Below are 16,463 nucleotides of genomic sequence, written 5' to 3'. Positions count from 1 at the left end.
ATATAAACTACAGTTGTTAAGTCACTTGAGTCTACTTCCTGTGCAAGAAAGAGCAGGCCTATGTTTCCTGTCTTCCAACCTGACCATCAGGACATACTCTCACCCCAACTATATGTTCTTCCTGCGAATATTCCTGACAGTTCAATCCCCCCAAGTTGCTCTTGCAATATTCCTCACATCTCAATAGTTCTTGCCACTATTCCTAACAGTTCCATCCCCTCAGGTTGCTCTCGCGCTATCCCTAATATTTCCCTCCCCCCGCAGGTTGCGCGGTGGCGGCGAACCCCCCCGCGCACTCGTACACGTGGTACCTGGACGACCACCCCCTCGTGGGGGACTACACGGATGAACTGGTGAGTGCTAGCTGTAGAATAGAATAGAATAGAATATGAAGTTTGTTTGTCGCACGTTTCTTTTATCGGTATCGTACGTAACGGACGCATCGTATTCAGAATATAAATTTGGCATTGCCGACGTCGCGCTGTTTCTCCATACATGTATGACAATCCGTTAGGTCCGATACGTACAATACCGATAGGTGGAAATACTGATACCGATTACTATACATGAAATCTCAGGATTTTTCGTCTTTTCGCGTATGAAAAATCTATTATTACGTAGCCAATATTGATTCCTTCCCAATCACCAGTATAGCCCTCTTTTACTATTCCAAAAAGCCTTTTTTACGCTTCGTCAATGCAAAATCGGGGTTACTATAAGTTTGTCAGTGTGGGCAGTTAGCACATCCAGCCCACTCTCTGCCAAAAACAAACAAACATCAGTTAGGGAAGTTTTCGGTGGCTCTGCCAAACCTCAAGGAGTCGCCACTTCGAATCCCGACTCGACTTTAGACACTTTAGACCTTTAGAGTATCACACATATACAGGGTGTTGCAAAAAGAGTATACTAAGCCGAAACCTATATACGTGTGCAGCACATGTAGGTTATACCCTTTTTTGCAACACCCTGTAGATGATCGGATGGGATGGTGTAGTGGTTAGAGACTCTGACTTATATGCCGAAGGTCCGGGTTCGATTAGTGGCTGGGGCAGATATTTGTTTATTTTTCATCTTGTTCTGTCTGCCCTTCTTCTTTTTAATGCCCTATTTAACCTGTAGACTACACACCATAGAATAACAAGTACAGTAGTATAGAATTACAATGTCATAGAAAAAAAAACGTAGCCCTAAAAAAGCTTAAAAATTTAAGCGTACTACTAGTGCTCGTTATTCTATGCTACACACATACACAGTAAACCTATAACACACCGTTCTTGCGGTAGGAGTTTGAAAAACACAGTTTATTTAGTAAAGTAATACAATCTAATATACCGCCACCCCATCCGCTCTTGGAAGCGTAGATTAACAATATACGGGCAAGATGGAGTGATACATACAAAAGCAAAGAAAAAATGTAATCTGCATTTGGTTTACTGTCAAACCGTTTTAAGTTCAAAATAATGACAACCATTTTACCAATGAATAAAGTCACGAAATCTTCTAACCGATTCAAAATTCAAAAGTTGGGTTTTATTTTGTCGTTTATTTTGCACTCACACTCTTATCTTTTTCGTATATTGTTAATCTAAGCATGGAAGCATCAGAATATATATACACACGGGGAACAATGTAGCGCTTAAGTACTAGGTCGTAAGGTCCACTTTACGGACCATAAAATTTAGCACAAAGTGAGAGATTTCTTGTTTCCTTTCGCAATTTTATTATTTTCATCCTTTCGCTCGGATTTCCTTGAGGTGCTGTTTGCACTGGGACTTGAGGTTGGACCCTTCTGTTTAGAAAAATTAAAATGGTTACTCCTGAATTCATAAAACGAACTAGCAGTTTTCAAATATTATCTGCCAAAGGTTTCCTGATGGTTTTCACTTTGTAGATAGATAGATACATAGATAGATAGACAAAACATTTTTGTTCCACTGAAACATAACACATACTACAACAAAAGACATAGGTACAGATAAATTAAGAGGCGTATGCGAGTAAACGTAAGCTTTTATAGTTTTCAATAAACTATACCTACGTAAAAGTGACGTCATTTTACGTCACGTCAACATTAATTCGACAAGGTTCCTGCCAAATAGCCATTTATTTCGCACTTTAGTCTCACTGCGCACTTTATGCTTTCGATATGGAATAACAATGTATGATGTTGCTTAAGCACACAATTGGGCACAATGCTAATTTCCAAACGAGTCCAAACCCATCCCAAGGGTATACTTTCATGCATTATAAATTTCAGACGCAGTTTTACTTATTTACTTGTTTAGCCATGTCCTGTGGCTGAATTATAAAGTAATGTTAGGTTCTTGTATTTATGTCGCAGGCATCTGGTTTAATCTCCTGTTTGATTGAACCGCTAGCCCGTTAACATAAATAACGCACTTTAAAGCTAATTTATTTGCAAAAAATAACAATACAAGTGCTTTTTGTGTCAGCTGTTCGCTGTTAGACGCCATATTTGTTTTATTCACCACCTGACTGATTTTAAGTCCGCTAACTAGTTGGACGTTTTGTGACGCTTGTAGAATCAACGTTCGGCCTAGTCATACAACTGAATAACGTCATCCAATGAACGGGCTAGCGGTTCAATCAAACAGGAGATTAAACCAGATGCCTGCGACATTTATGCTACGTGTATTACTTGTTTACTTGACCATTTTATTCATTGCGCTTTACACATGTCGGTTAAGACAGTCATCTGAAGGGTACTTACATTATTTAGACAAGACCACGCGTTATTCATGATCACTGTAGATACATTGACGAACAATGAAAAAGTTCCACTGAAAAAGATCCCGACAAATTGAGAACCTCCTCCTTTTTTTGAAGTCGGTTAACAATGGCACCAAATTGCTCCTTAACAGAAAAGGCTAGCTTAATTACGCTGTTTTTCATTGTCACCGGATGTCTGATTGCCAATCATTTACCACGATTATAAACCCTGAAAATAAGAAATTAAAAACTCTTTACTATACTGCAAAAGAACATCATTACGACCCATTACGTCCACACTGCTGGGGCACGGGTCTCCTTCCAATGAAGGAAGGGTTTGGCCTAGTCCACCACGCTGGCCAAGTGCGGGTTGGTGGACGCAACAGAACAAAACATACTAAATTAAATTGTCAATTATATAGCAAAGGATGATTTTTTCAGTCTTGTGCTATACCTATATGAAGCTAAGCTAACCCTGCAGTACACACTACATTGTAAGCCAGCGCCGGAAGTCAGAATTAGCATACATTTGCATGAGAGGGTTGGGCTGAACCATTTTTAACATCACACACATACGACAATAGAACTGAGGTTAATAACTTTATGAATTTACGCCATTGTTTAAAGTTGTGGCGCGGTTTTTAATTGGAACTTGTTATGGTGGTCTGGAAGTGATTTAATTACTTTTTTTAATGATATTTGTAATTTTTACGCGATATAAAGAGTAAGTACTTATCTATTTGTATTTTATTTATATTAAGTGAGACGCCCTTCAGACTGCTGATCCGTCTTTAGACGGGTCGCCGGTGGTGGCTGGATAAGGAAGGCCGAGGACCGAGTGTTGTGGCGCTCAAATTCAAATTCAAATTCAAATGGTTTAATCGACGTAAAATTTTACAATTATTTGTCGATAGTCATCTACCACCATTTCACAAAGGCCCCGTCATTGAGAAGGAAAGAAATGGCGAAAGAAACTCCTCGAGCATCTTTTCAACCTCCTCCTTGGGAGAGGCATGTGTATGTCCAGCAGAGGACGACTACTGTCTGTTGATGGCTTATTTTATTTACACACGAGGATAAAAGTCAGTGTTATACGTTTGGCATACAGCATCACTTACTTCTAAAAAGGGTACACCAGAGTCCGCGTTGTTCTATGCTTCTACATGAAGAAATCGTAGAATCAGTTTTAGACCGGAGAATTAGTTGTCCGTTTTCATTCAAATAAGTTTTTTAACTTAAGCCGTTCAAAATCTGTTAAGTAAAATTATATTCTATGTAACTAAACAGATTGCGTGCTATAAGTTATGTATAATGTGCGAGTTATTATTAATTTCTACGACTATTAGTTTAAGTTATGTCGTGAGCAGCTTGTTAGGTTCAGTTTATCATGGATAGTCAAGTGTGAATCCAGTTATACTTCCAAGGGGCTTATACCAAACTGGTATACATGTAGGTAGATATTCACGTTCTTACTCACAATCAGGTTCTGGATGGTCTATGGATCTGTTGTTTTTTTAATTATAATATATATATTTATTTATATATTAATTTATTTGCAAAAACTTACAATATTATTACAGTTACAACCAATGCAATAGTGTAGCTACTTAACATATTTTTATATACCGACTTAATAATAATTAAAGGTCTAGAACAACAAAGAATAATATTAAAAACAAACAATTAAAATACAGGAACTTCCGTTTTTTCGTCATATTGCAGTATAATTATTATATCAAGGAAAGTTATTTGCAAAATGACGTTTATTGCAAATGAAACTATCAAGCATTTTGGGACTATTGACATGACCAGCCTTTGGTCTATTTATATCACTGATAAAACCTCACTCTGTAACTCCACAGTGCCTGCGGAACCCTAAACCCCGGACGCAGTGGAGGGAGATAGCGTTTACAATTTCAATGATAATAATATTTTATCAAAATATTTCACAGTTTTGATAATAATTGTATTTTGGCACGCGATGTGTTTGTTTAAAGTTGTGCCGAGATACGGGTTGTAGCATGTTTTATTGTGGCATGTTAAGCTTATAGTTAACTATGATTTATTACAAAAAATATAGGCATGTAGTAATTTAGTACTTTTTTCAATCTCTTAAATACGAAACTCCACGGGCAGTAGGTACTTGTTAAACTTTTTATGGCAAATTGAAAAAAGTTTAATTCTCAATATGTTTCATGGGGACATCAGTTTGTCCACTATAACACAAATGTTTAGTTGTTTTACACTAGTAAACTCGCTTCTATACAGGATGTTGAAAATTTTAAAACTCGTAGAACAAAAGTTGTTCATAGCCCTGAGTACCCCTTTTTCGGCTTAGTATATGCAACACCTTGTATAGGTAGATAGATCTATTGAAGTATAAATCGCTCTTGGAAAAGAAGAAGCAGAAGAAACAGTTCAAAACATAGTTAAACAATTTCCTCTCGTTGCAGATAATCTTCAACGTGACGAAGAAGCTGAACAACGCGGAGGTGAAGTGCGAGGTGGGGAACAGCGTCGGGAGGAGCGAGCAGAGCATGCGCCTGCAGGTCACCTGTGAGTCACTTGTAAATCACACACACATAATATGTTATGGTAGCGACTGTAAGGGTGCTTACATAGAGAATCAGGTTACCGGTACAGGTAGGTACAATAGGAACCCGATTCTCTATGTAAGCACGCTAAGCCTGGTAGGCGCGAGCGAGTCATCTGATTTTCGCTGTGCGTTTGTACTCATCTAGAACCCCTATCGTGAAGTTGGTTAAAAACGATTTTCGGATTCGAAATGTATTGAGTTTGACACTAATTACTTCGTTTTAACTTATCTATACCCCTGTTAATATCTCTGTTTTTAAATGTCTCACACAAGTCACACATAACTCATCCATGTCATAGAACCTTTTCAGGCAGAGCCGACTTTCTCCTTTTACTTAATTAGCCAAAGTCCAGCCGTTATTTATTTTTCGCGACACAAACTCTTGTTTTTATGTAAAAAGAAGAAAGTATTGTAAAAGCCGAAAGGTACCTTATAAATATACTAACGAAAAACAACTTAAAAGTTATAAGCGTGACCTTATTAGGAAGCTACAGGTTTATATTCTGATTTCCTAGAATATTGCAAACTTTCAATAAATAGCAGTGATAGCAAAAAGTCGCCCCATTTAAAATCACAACAATATGAAATAATATTTTCACCTCTCAAAGTCGAGTGCAGTCTAGGGCAAACTTCCTCAAAGTTCCCGAAAGTTCCCCAAAGTTTCCGAAGTTTCGTGGAAATATATAAGTTTCGTAGAAGTCCTTATCGGTGCATTTACGCTGATTTAAAATGTAGTCTCTCTTTGTCGCGCGACGGCGAATAAATCATTCCAGTGTGTTTTTGCAACTTGTTTGTAGATGATTCCTTGTTGTCACGTAACAGTTGTTTATGTTTAAATAAGAGGATTTCAGATTCATGAACAGCTAATAAAAGTTGTCCTTCAAATGTATTGACGAATAAAAGGCTGTGACTCTTAGGATTAAACTTTATATAGTAAGGATACTAACTTACATTTATTTTGCTGACTATTACTGAAGGTGTTAGTCAGTGACACCTATTTTGCTATATGTGAAGTAGCAAATAAACTTAGCTGATAATGTACAATCATTCCCACGCCTTTCGAGGCTTTCGTAGAAACTATTTGCAAAATAGTCTCTTTATTCGTAATGCTCTTTGAGACGCCATTTACAGGCGGCTACTTACATAGCGGCAGGTACCCACACTAATATTCCAGAATAGAATAGAGAACTCTTCAATCCTAAACAACCCCTCTTCTCCCCCCAGACCCGCCATCATTCCGCTCGAAGCCCATGGACGTGGAGGCGGACCCCGACTCGTGGGTGACGCTGCAGTGCGACGTGGACGCCGCGCCGGCGCCCGCCGTGCGCTGGCTGCTGCACGAGCCCGGCCGCGTCGGGGTAAGTGGCAAGGAGACCAGAGGACGTGGAGACTAGGGGAGCATTCCGCCCTGGACCGGCGAAGGCGGAAGCGAGCAAAAGCCACGGCAGACGCTTTTAGGACGGAAAATCTTAGTTACATGGCAACACCGGTTACTTTTAGATATCTTATCTGACTGTGAAATCAGAAGTGGGATCAGGGAACGCAATGTAGTCATAACTTAGTGGATACAGCGTTTTCTACATCGGTCATATTGTATAGGAGCTGTCATGTATACCAAAGGACCGGATAATTATGTAGATCTGTGTGTCAAGGCCCAAGGCCAATACTGTTATGGTATGGAAATCATAGAGTACACATCTCAGTAGTTTCAACATTATTTTATTCGTCCCTACATTTCTCGGAGGTATATTTTTGCTATCATCAGAAAAGTCGAATGAGCTCCGATTCAGAAAACATTGAGAACGCGAGCAAATAAAAATACAGACCAAATATAAACAAGATAAGCAAATACCGCGATCCCGTGGGAGTTAAATCTGGGATGAAACGGTTTAAAATTTAACCATGTTTGCAAAGGAGAAGAATTGTAAACGAGTTTAAATATAAATGCGATTGCGGGTGGAAAAGAAAATAATGGCGCCGTTAAACAATTCTGCAATACCAGAGAGACTTTATAATAATATTTGTTACGTTATAATATTGTATTACCTATAACCAATGCTCGATTGGCTACAGTGTACACTCAACTAAACGGTTATGTGTCCACCAATTTTCTCTCCCAGCGCAAACACTATTCTAATTTACATTCATTGATGAGTATCGTACCAGCAAAGCTAAAAGGACTTTAAATTTATTTATTATTTGTTGAATTTTATCCTTTATAGATTCAGTAGCCTTGTTTAGTCTATATTTATATATACCTAGGTTCATTATGTATGCACAGAGGTGGGATTTCTTATTATTTCTTGACTTAAATAACTTGGTATACAATGATAGTTCTCCGATACTGCCCATTTCAAAACTTGTAGGTGTATCTACTTGGGATACTTATTTGTTTACTTTTTGAAATTACTTAAACAGTAAAATTTTATCTAGCCTACATGCTACTATCTCTATATCTGATTCCGTTTCACCTCTATTATATGTTTCTTTTTCGACGAAACATCAATGACCCAATTCTAAAAGTTCTTAATCTTTATAATAAAATTCTTTCTTTATTGAGATCGTCTCGACTTAACCGCGGCGGCAGACTTTTTTATTTTATTTTATTATCTTTACTCTATATAGGGATTGTCTGTATGAAAAACGATATAAAAGTGTAACAATTTTGGATTAAACTTAAAATACCAACCTAAAAAAGCACAATGTTATCTTGTTTTAACAAACTAATAAAAGGTTATGATATTATGAAAGAATAAGTTAATTATAATAACATAGGAGCAAACAATGATATTGTTATATTTTTATATAACCCTGTGATATTAATTTATCCCTAGATCATTATGATAAGCTATGGTGCCGCTTAGCTCATAGTCATAACATTAAAATAATCCTATTTCTAACCCTTAATCCTCTGTTAATGTGATCAGAGATATCAGTATTTCACGGAAACACTAAGAATTAATGTAAATATCTTTGATCTTAATCAGTTTAGTTCTCATGAAGGAATCGCTGGGTTTTACTTATACAAAATTATGCATAATTATCATTGGTATGTACCTATTTATTGGGAGTCTGGGAGAGATTGCTTTAAGCACAGCAAATTTTTCGATGTTTAAATTATCTTCACCTGGTGCAAATTGTTTTGCATTTGTGCTGAGTAAAAAAAAAGTTCCATCCTAACTAATATTATAAATGCGAAAGTAACTGTGTCTGTCTGTCTGTCTGTTACTCTTTCACGCCAAAACTACTGAACGGATTTGAATGAAATTCGGTATACATATGGTATAGACCCTGGGAAAGAACATAGGCTACTTTTTATCCCGGATTTCCCACGGGAAAACTTTTTAAGGCGAAGCGAAGCTCGCGGGCACAGCTAGTAATAAATAATTGGCTTTACCATAGAATTGACCACATTAAGATACCATAGAGACACATTAAATCTATTTTTAATTCTATTCCTTTTTTGTCTTACCATCGTGGCATTAAAGGAGACGCGAAGGGAAACGGGTTTAGAAAAAAAACGAATGATCGGCCATCTGCCGGCAACTTGGAAGTGGTATCGACCAGATGCGTTTCTTGATTGCTCGATTAAATATTGTATTATTGGATGTTTGTGTGTAAGACTTTAGTATGAAACTAGTGGCGTATAAAACGACGAAGCTTATCACACAGAAAGTGTATTTAAAAGTGCCATTTTGTCATTTGCAAGACATCGAACTCTTTCCATGAGTATCTACCCATTATTTAAACTTATTGGCCAACTCACAAATTTATTAGCCATAGATGGAGATGGCGGGTCGGGCTGGACAAATTTGATAGTAACTGGGGTGAGGGTGCACAGGATCGAAGGGTGTGGAAGGAAAAAAGGGGAGGCCTTTTCCCAGCAGTGGGAAACCAAATAGGCTATTTTTTAAAAAACTTATTTATAAACTAATATTTTTTGCCATGTCGTGTAGGGAACAAACCGAAATTTTTGCTACACATTTAAAGAGAGCAAAGTAATGTATTGTTCGTACAAGTACGTAAAGTGCATCTTCAACGGGCGACCCGGCCGTCTTTTGTTTTCACTTCAAAAGCAGCACTCGGGCTTTTGTTGCGACCTACAAGCGTTTTAGGTCACCCGTTCAAGATATTAGCAGGGTTTTGTGGCATTTTATCGGCCATACGATATGATCATTGTGTTTGTCATAATCTTTTGAGGATTATTATTATATTATTATTAAATCGTTTCTTATAAACTAAACAAATGAACGTTAGAGTGGTCAAACTTTCCTCAAGAAAAATTCCCTCGGAAATATTCATTTCATACAGGGATTTCTCTACTAGAGGTTTATTGAGGAATCTTTCCCACAGGTTACTTAAAATGTCAAACTGAACGACTTTCAAGGGTGTTTTTTTCTGATGCATCGTATACGATGAGTTACCCCCTTTTCCACCACCCACCATTCAGGGCATAGGTACAGGGCAGCCTATTTGAACGTGTTTAACTTCCAGCAGGTCAAGGGGAAGTCGGCCACGCTGAAGCTGCAGGTCTCCAACAAGACAGCTGGACGGTACATCTGCAAGGCCGCCGTGGAAGGGTACCCTGAGATTGAAGCCGAGGCCAGCGTACTGGTTAAAGGTAAGAAGATCACATGTCATGATTTTTTTGGACTGTATTGATTGAAAAGGCAGGTACTTATTGGTGGTTGGATGAGGAAGGCTAGAGAACGGCAATCCTTGGTAGAAGGCCTATGTCCAGTAGTGGAGCTTATAATGGCTGGTGATGATGATAATATAACTTAAATTTTAGGAAAATACAAGCTGAAAAGTACCAGGCGACTAAAAACGCTAAGAAGTGAACAAAGACGTGCTACGCGGCTTCGTAGCGTTACGGGCTACGAAGTGCTACGACATCTGTTACCCACTTACCGCTTTTGCTGCCCTGGTACTTTTTCTTGCAGAGTTTCTAGGATTACTCTCGTTTTAACCCTAAAGAGAAAAAATAGGGCTTATCCTTCTAATAAATTGTATTGCGTATCTTTGTCTAGTATTAAAATAAACACTATTTCCCCAGGTCCTCCGTCGATTCTGTCGAACCGCACTCAACTGGCCGAAGAAGGCGAGACTGCAAGAGTCGAGTGTCTCTACCTCTCTGTGCCTAAACCTGATGACGTCAGCTGGTACTTTGAGGGTCGGGAGATCAACTTTATACAGAACCCGGTAAGTTTAACATAGTTACTTATAAGCATTACACCCAGTTTCTCACTTGACTAAATCTTAAGCCCACAGCGCAGCATTCCATGCTGTTCTGCTTGACTTCAAAATTTCAGGTGTAAAACAGACATAATTATAATAATGAGCCAAATTCTAAAACTGCTTGAATCAGCGAGTTAAAAATTACAATTATGAAATGAGGATGAAATAAAGTGGGCCACTGTCCCAAGCTTTATTTCGCCGTCGTAATGATAAAGTCCTGAAAATTTTCGTTTAAAACTATTTCCAACAACCACAAAACGTGCTGTCATAAAGTAAGTTTAAAGATAAAAGTCCCGGTAAACTATTTAGCGCCCGTTACCCGTATTTACTATTAAATAGTAAACACAACGCTTCACAAAGGGTTTGGCTTCTAGTAGAAAATGGACAGCAGTATGCTATGTTTATTTAATGTATTTATTCAGAACGGTACAAAGTGTCTTAAATTAAAATAAAAACTACCAAACTTTGACAGGATATCACTTATGTTGAAGGAACTTGTATTTATTTTCATATGAATTTGACAAAAAATAAACATAAAAAGAAAGCAAGTCGAACCAGTTAAATAGTTTTTATTAAGTATAAGTTTATATTACCTAGACATTTTATTCATACGCTCAAAATAGAAGCGAAGTGCCGGACATATATCAAAACTCACTGGGTAGTTTTAAAAATAAAATATCTAAATTTATTGACCATCTTAATTAATTTATTAATGTGCTTGAATGTATGTGATTATTAAAATTTTAAATTTTATGTATTAAAATTTAATTTATTAAAATTTAATTTATTGTAAGTAATTAGTGGTTGTGCTCTTTGCACTAACATGCTGTGTACACATTGTTTTGGTGTTAAGACTAGACTAGAATTTACTTTATGTTATATTGTAAACGTCTTTAATACTGTTGTGTGTGCCAAATAAAATAAAATAAAAATAAAAATAAAATAAAAATTCCCCTTCATAAATTGTTTCCGCAATTTAAGTATTTAATTTCATGTTTTTACAACTTTGCTATAAGCTGTACGATGCATTCATTCTAACTTGTTCTTCTTCTTCTTCTTCAATCCCGTTACTCCTCCGAGGAGTCTGGGGCTGTCTCTAACTTGTTATGAGAGTATAATTATTTACTTAATATGCATGCTAAAAAACTGTTGTTCGTTATAACCATTCATACTTTTAATGCATATTTTCTTTAATTTTCCTTTTATTCATCAATGCAAACTGAAAACACCTAAAATTACAGTTTTCAGTACAAGCGGACGCGCGAACAAGCCCCCCTCCCCCACACAAAGCCGCATTCCCCCTACTTTTGTTTTAAATTAATTCGCTCGTTTCAAAACAGCATTTTATTCATTCGCGTGTTAAATTATGAATGCAGCCGCCACCGGGTAACCCGGCAGCGCGCGGGCCGATATTACCCATACACACGGATTTTTTAAACTATACTCTTATTGGATTAAGCAATTTAGTTTAATTTTAATATCGTCGTTATAATATTGAAATTTTTTTTATTCTCGAATTTTAGCTCAAAAGGGCTAAACAGTACTATACTAGTTTTCATGATCTTTCATATTATGCTCTGATTTTATTGCTTTTCGCAGTATTACGAAGATATTTTGGTTGGCTAGTAGAAAATGATTTAAACAATAATTCCACCTTTGTCATATTTGTGCAATAAAGTACCTATATATTATTTGATAGCACAACAATAACAGCTCAAGATTATGATATAAATATTTATAATAATGTGAGAAGTATTAAATAAATAAATTGGTATTGTTATTTACCAATCAGCAGAAAACAGATTTTGTCCGTGTAAAACTACCTTAACTCTGACGAGTTCTTTAATTTTCCATTCCAATATTTCAATAAGCTACTAGACTATTTAGGAAAGATGAAGCCCAGGGGAGATCGGCAGGTTATTCAAAAAATAAAATCTCTTCTAAAAATGAAAATTACAAAAAGAAACGTTCAAAAATGCACAAGTGGGGTATAAAAGACCCAACTGCCGTTTCAGTGTTAAAAATAAATACCGTAGTGCGTAGGCACACAAGTAGGTATAAGTGATTTATTTATTATTACATTAAATATTCATCATTTATTTGAATACTTTTTCACGCATTCGTAGATTAAAGCAACGCGTGTCGGCTTAAAAAGGATAATTTATGTATGTGCTTTGTGTATACATATAAATATGTGTTTAAGTATGTATTTCGGTTTTCGTCGAGTGCTCAGTAAATAATTTATGGATTTCGGATTGAAAATTTCGAGCTTCTTAGGCTTAGATTAACAATATGGACAAGATGGTGTGTCACATAAAAAAAAACAAAAACTGTCCACATTTTGTTCACTGTCAAACCGTTTTAAGTTCAACCTAATGACAACAGTTAATAAAGTCACTAGACTTCTAACCGAACTAATTCTATATAAGCTCAGTAGTAGAAGTGGGATGTTATGTGTCGAGACGTTTCTTCTCCATCATTCACTCCATCTAGTTCGTATTAAATATCGTTGGACTTAAGCCTCTTATATGGAATGAAAACATTATTTAAAAGTACCTATATTTTTTTAAATTACAGTGTTGTGCATGGTGAAAGGATTAGCCAGTCAGATTAGTTGTTTTTGTAGTAGCATACGCATAATATATTATAAGTATATTATATACCTACAATAATACGTAATTTTTAAAGAGGCTGTTCTCGTGCACCCCATGCAATTTCATTAAAATAAATTAAGTACCTAAGTATGATGGGTTGAAAAGGTTTAGGTAGAGTTCAAGAAATGGCACATCATATAGTATAATATTATATTATTATGTAGGTATATCATTATTGCACTAAACATAGGGCGACCTGTTTCGTCAACTACATATAAAGCCACATACACAGAGCCCCTTATCCGAACGGAGAGTAGTTTGTAAAAATTGACGTTCATCAGAAAATTTTATACATTTGACTTTGACTTTGACTGTCTTTTCGTGAACTTTAAAGCCACATACACACTCAACCAACTCACATAAAGGTACAATTATTATAACACCGGACAGGAATAAACGAACCGGTTCATATTGAAAGAAAATATCAGCTGAGAGATCACAGAGCAGAGATACACATTACATTCGAACTAATCTGTGGTCGACATTCCGACGGACCACAGGCATTCAGCTGAAATCAATATCGAAACCAAATGTGTTAGCTTATCTGTGTCCCCGCTAGCTTGTTGGTTGGACAATTGGACTCTGATGAGATAGGGTTATAAAATGGTTATAAATACACACTCACGAGCTATGAAAAAGTTGCATTTACAAAATACCGACAGTAAATAGCTCAATTTTTTTTTTTTAATTATTAGGATTTGATCAAAATATTTACGTTTCTAGTTGGTAATATTCTGATGGGCTGTTAGATTATTACAATATTGCAGAAGACGTCATTAAGCTAACAAACACTCCTAGTTAACATTAAAGTTATCTGGAAGAGATTGTTACAAGGGATTAAACCATAATGCTACTTTTTAATTATTATTTAATTGATTAATTATTGTTGAATTGATTTCAGAGAGGTCACACACTGACAAAACAACTATATTTATTATGGTGGGAAATAGTTTAGGGGTGTCAAAGTCTGACATACATAGAAGTTTTGCTATATTAGAAGGCCTTCCTACAAAACATGTATTTGTTTGTGCATTTCCTTACTCATGCACACTGCCTGACAAATGCAATTATATGACATGTAGCCTAAATAAAACAATGTACAATGCATGTTGTAAATCTGATTGTATCAATTTCTTTGATACTAATTTGTACGTAGATAATTTTAAGTTGACTTGGAACAGTTTATTTTTGTCCTCAAATCAGAAACGACGTCTAGCTACAGAAGTAGCTCATCTTATTAACTCAGTTATAAGCATTATAACGAAGAAAACTTGTGTCCCTATTGACACCGTCAGTAGTAATACTGATAATAGTACAGTAGATTTAAATTAGATTCTCAGACAACGGGAGAGCATCATAGCGTTGATATAAAGATTGATTCAGTTCACTGCTCTCTCGGCTCAAAACTATTAAAGGACAAGACATTTAAGTGTAAAAGGACTTGACTGCATAGAAACACAGGTTAAGCGAGACTGGTTTATTCACACATACCGCACAATATATTCGCAAATAGTAATGACGAGTTACCCTACATATTAATACATCACAATATCTCCCTTCTTTAAGTTATTTGTATCACTATAAATTACACAAGAAGTTTCACTTAATTAGATTTAACTTTTTAATGAAACCTAACAAACGATTTAGACAATATGGATGTTATGCAAGTTTAAACAATAAAGAAACATCTTAAGTTGTATTATGTACAATATATGTATGACTTGATTCATCAATGATCATAATATCTACGATCTACGTCCCCCGTAAAAAAAAAATAGCATAAGTATAGGCACTTACATAATTATGTATATGGTCGTACTTATAGTCTACAAGTTAATGATACATATAGTGTTAACTATCTCATTATTACTGTTACATAACATAGGTGGAACTTGTTTACGCATAAATAATAATACAAGTAAGTACCTATGGCTAATTAGACCTATCATCGGTAAGTATAAACAAAAACTTAGGTATCAAGTAGACACTGAAAAGATACTTAAGTACACCATAAACAAACTAGAATAAAAATATCTTGGTATATTTACTAAAATATGTTATTTAGGTATAAGTACGTATATCATACATTTAAGTTGATTGAACTAACGGCGCCGAGGGCGGGTGTTAACATATTCGCCTGAAGCAGACGGGCTCGTGGTGCATGGGTGTGGAGTGAATACTTCAGCGTTACCTGCCGCAGCGGGGTCGCCGCGGGGCGGGGAGCTGGGCGGGGACTCCCACCTGTCCTGTACTGGCGAGGTCGCCTCAGCAGCCGGCGGCTCACTACGACTGATCTCATCTGCAGCAGGAGTTGAATACCTCATTGGCCTCTTGTTAGGCATAAGCTGATCAATGTGCTTCTTTTGTTCACCTTGACCTGACTTCACCTTGTAAGTGACGGCTCCTGTTCGCTCCGTAATCTCACCTTCTTCCCACTTCTCCCCATGTTTAGAGAAATTTCTAAAGAGTATATTGTCACCTGGCTGCAACTCTCGACTCGAACCCTTGGCGTAGTCGAGTTGCTTCTCCTGCGCAGCCTGTACCACGTCGGCCGTGCTGGGGCGCAGCAGGTCGAGGCGCATGCGCAGGCGGCGGCCCAGCATGCCCACCGCCGGCTCGCGGCCCGTCGTCGCGTGTAAACTGTTTCTATAAACTAGTAAAAAGTTTTGAATGGCCCTTCCAACATTGTCTCCCTCGGCGGTAGCTTTTTTTATTACCTTTTTCACCGTTTTGACGGCGTTTTCAGCCGCACCGTTGCTTGAAGGGTGATAGGGCGCTGTCAAGATGTGTTTGACTCCATTACAAACTAGGAACTTTTCAAAATCAGCGGATGTAAACGGCGGTCCGCCGTCTGAAACCAACTGTTTTGGTAGGCCAAAGCGAGAAAATGTTTCTCTCAATTTGGCCGTCACGAGAGTGGCAGTAGTGCCCCTAGCCATGGGGAACACCTCGATCCATTTCGAGTGGGCGTCGATTATAACAAAGTAATAAATACCTTGATGTTGGAGAAAATCCACGTGCAGCCTGCACCACGGCTCGCTGGGCCACACGTAGGGCACGGGCGCGGCGTGAGGCGGCGCGTCCCGCTGCGCGCGGCACGGGGCGCACTCCGCCGCGCGTGCCTCGATGTCGGCGTCCAGGCGCGGCCACCACACGTAGCCGCGCGCCAGCTGCTTCATGCGCACCACGCCCGCGTGGCCCGCGTGCACCTCGTCCAGCACCTGCGCGCGCAGCCGCGCCGGCAC

At 37.6% G+C, this 16,463-nt stretch overlaps 1 protein-coding gene across 3 annotated transcripts in view; it reads left to right on the top strand.

The window, feature by feature from the left end:
* Positions 1 to 16,463, top strand: part of LOC105387810 (irregular chiasm C-roughest protein-like) — a 148,073-nt gene that overhangs the window by 96,620 nt on the left and 34,990 nt on the right. For 2 of the 3 annotated variants that reach the window (XM_048629820.1, XM_048629822.1), the window contains exons 9-13: positions 265 to 353; positions 5,184 to 5,286; positions 6,551 to 6,684; positions 9,821 to 9,947; positions 10,383 to 10,528. In XM_048629820.1, coding sequence (XP_048485777.1) covers positions 265 to 353; positions 5,184 to 5,286; positions 6,551 to 6,684; positions 9,821 to 9,947; positions 10,383 to 10,528 — 599 coding nt within the window. The remainder of the gene's footprint in view (positions 1 to 264; positions 354 to 5,183; positions 5,287 to 6,550; positions 6,685 to 9,820; positions 9,948 to 10,382; positions 10,529 to 16,463) is intronic. The other variant, XM_048629821.1, reaches the window with a different exon arrangement.

Source organism: Plutella xylostella, chromosome 24 (genome assembly GCF_932276165.1).
Source record: "Plutella xylostella chromosome 24, ilPluXylo3.1, whole genome shotgun sequence".
NCBI lineage: Eukaryota > Metazoa > Arthropoda > Insecta > Lepidoptera > Plutellidae > Plutella > Plutella xylostella.
This window is presented reverse-complemented; position numbering and strand designations above follow the sequence as displayed.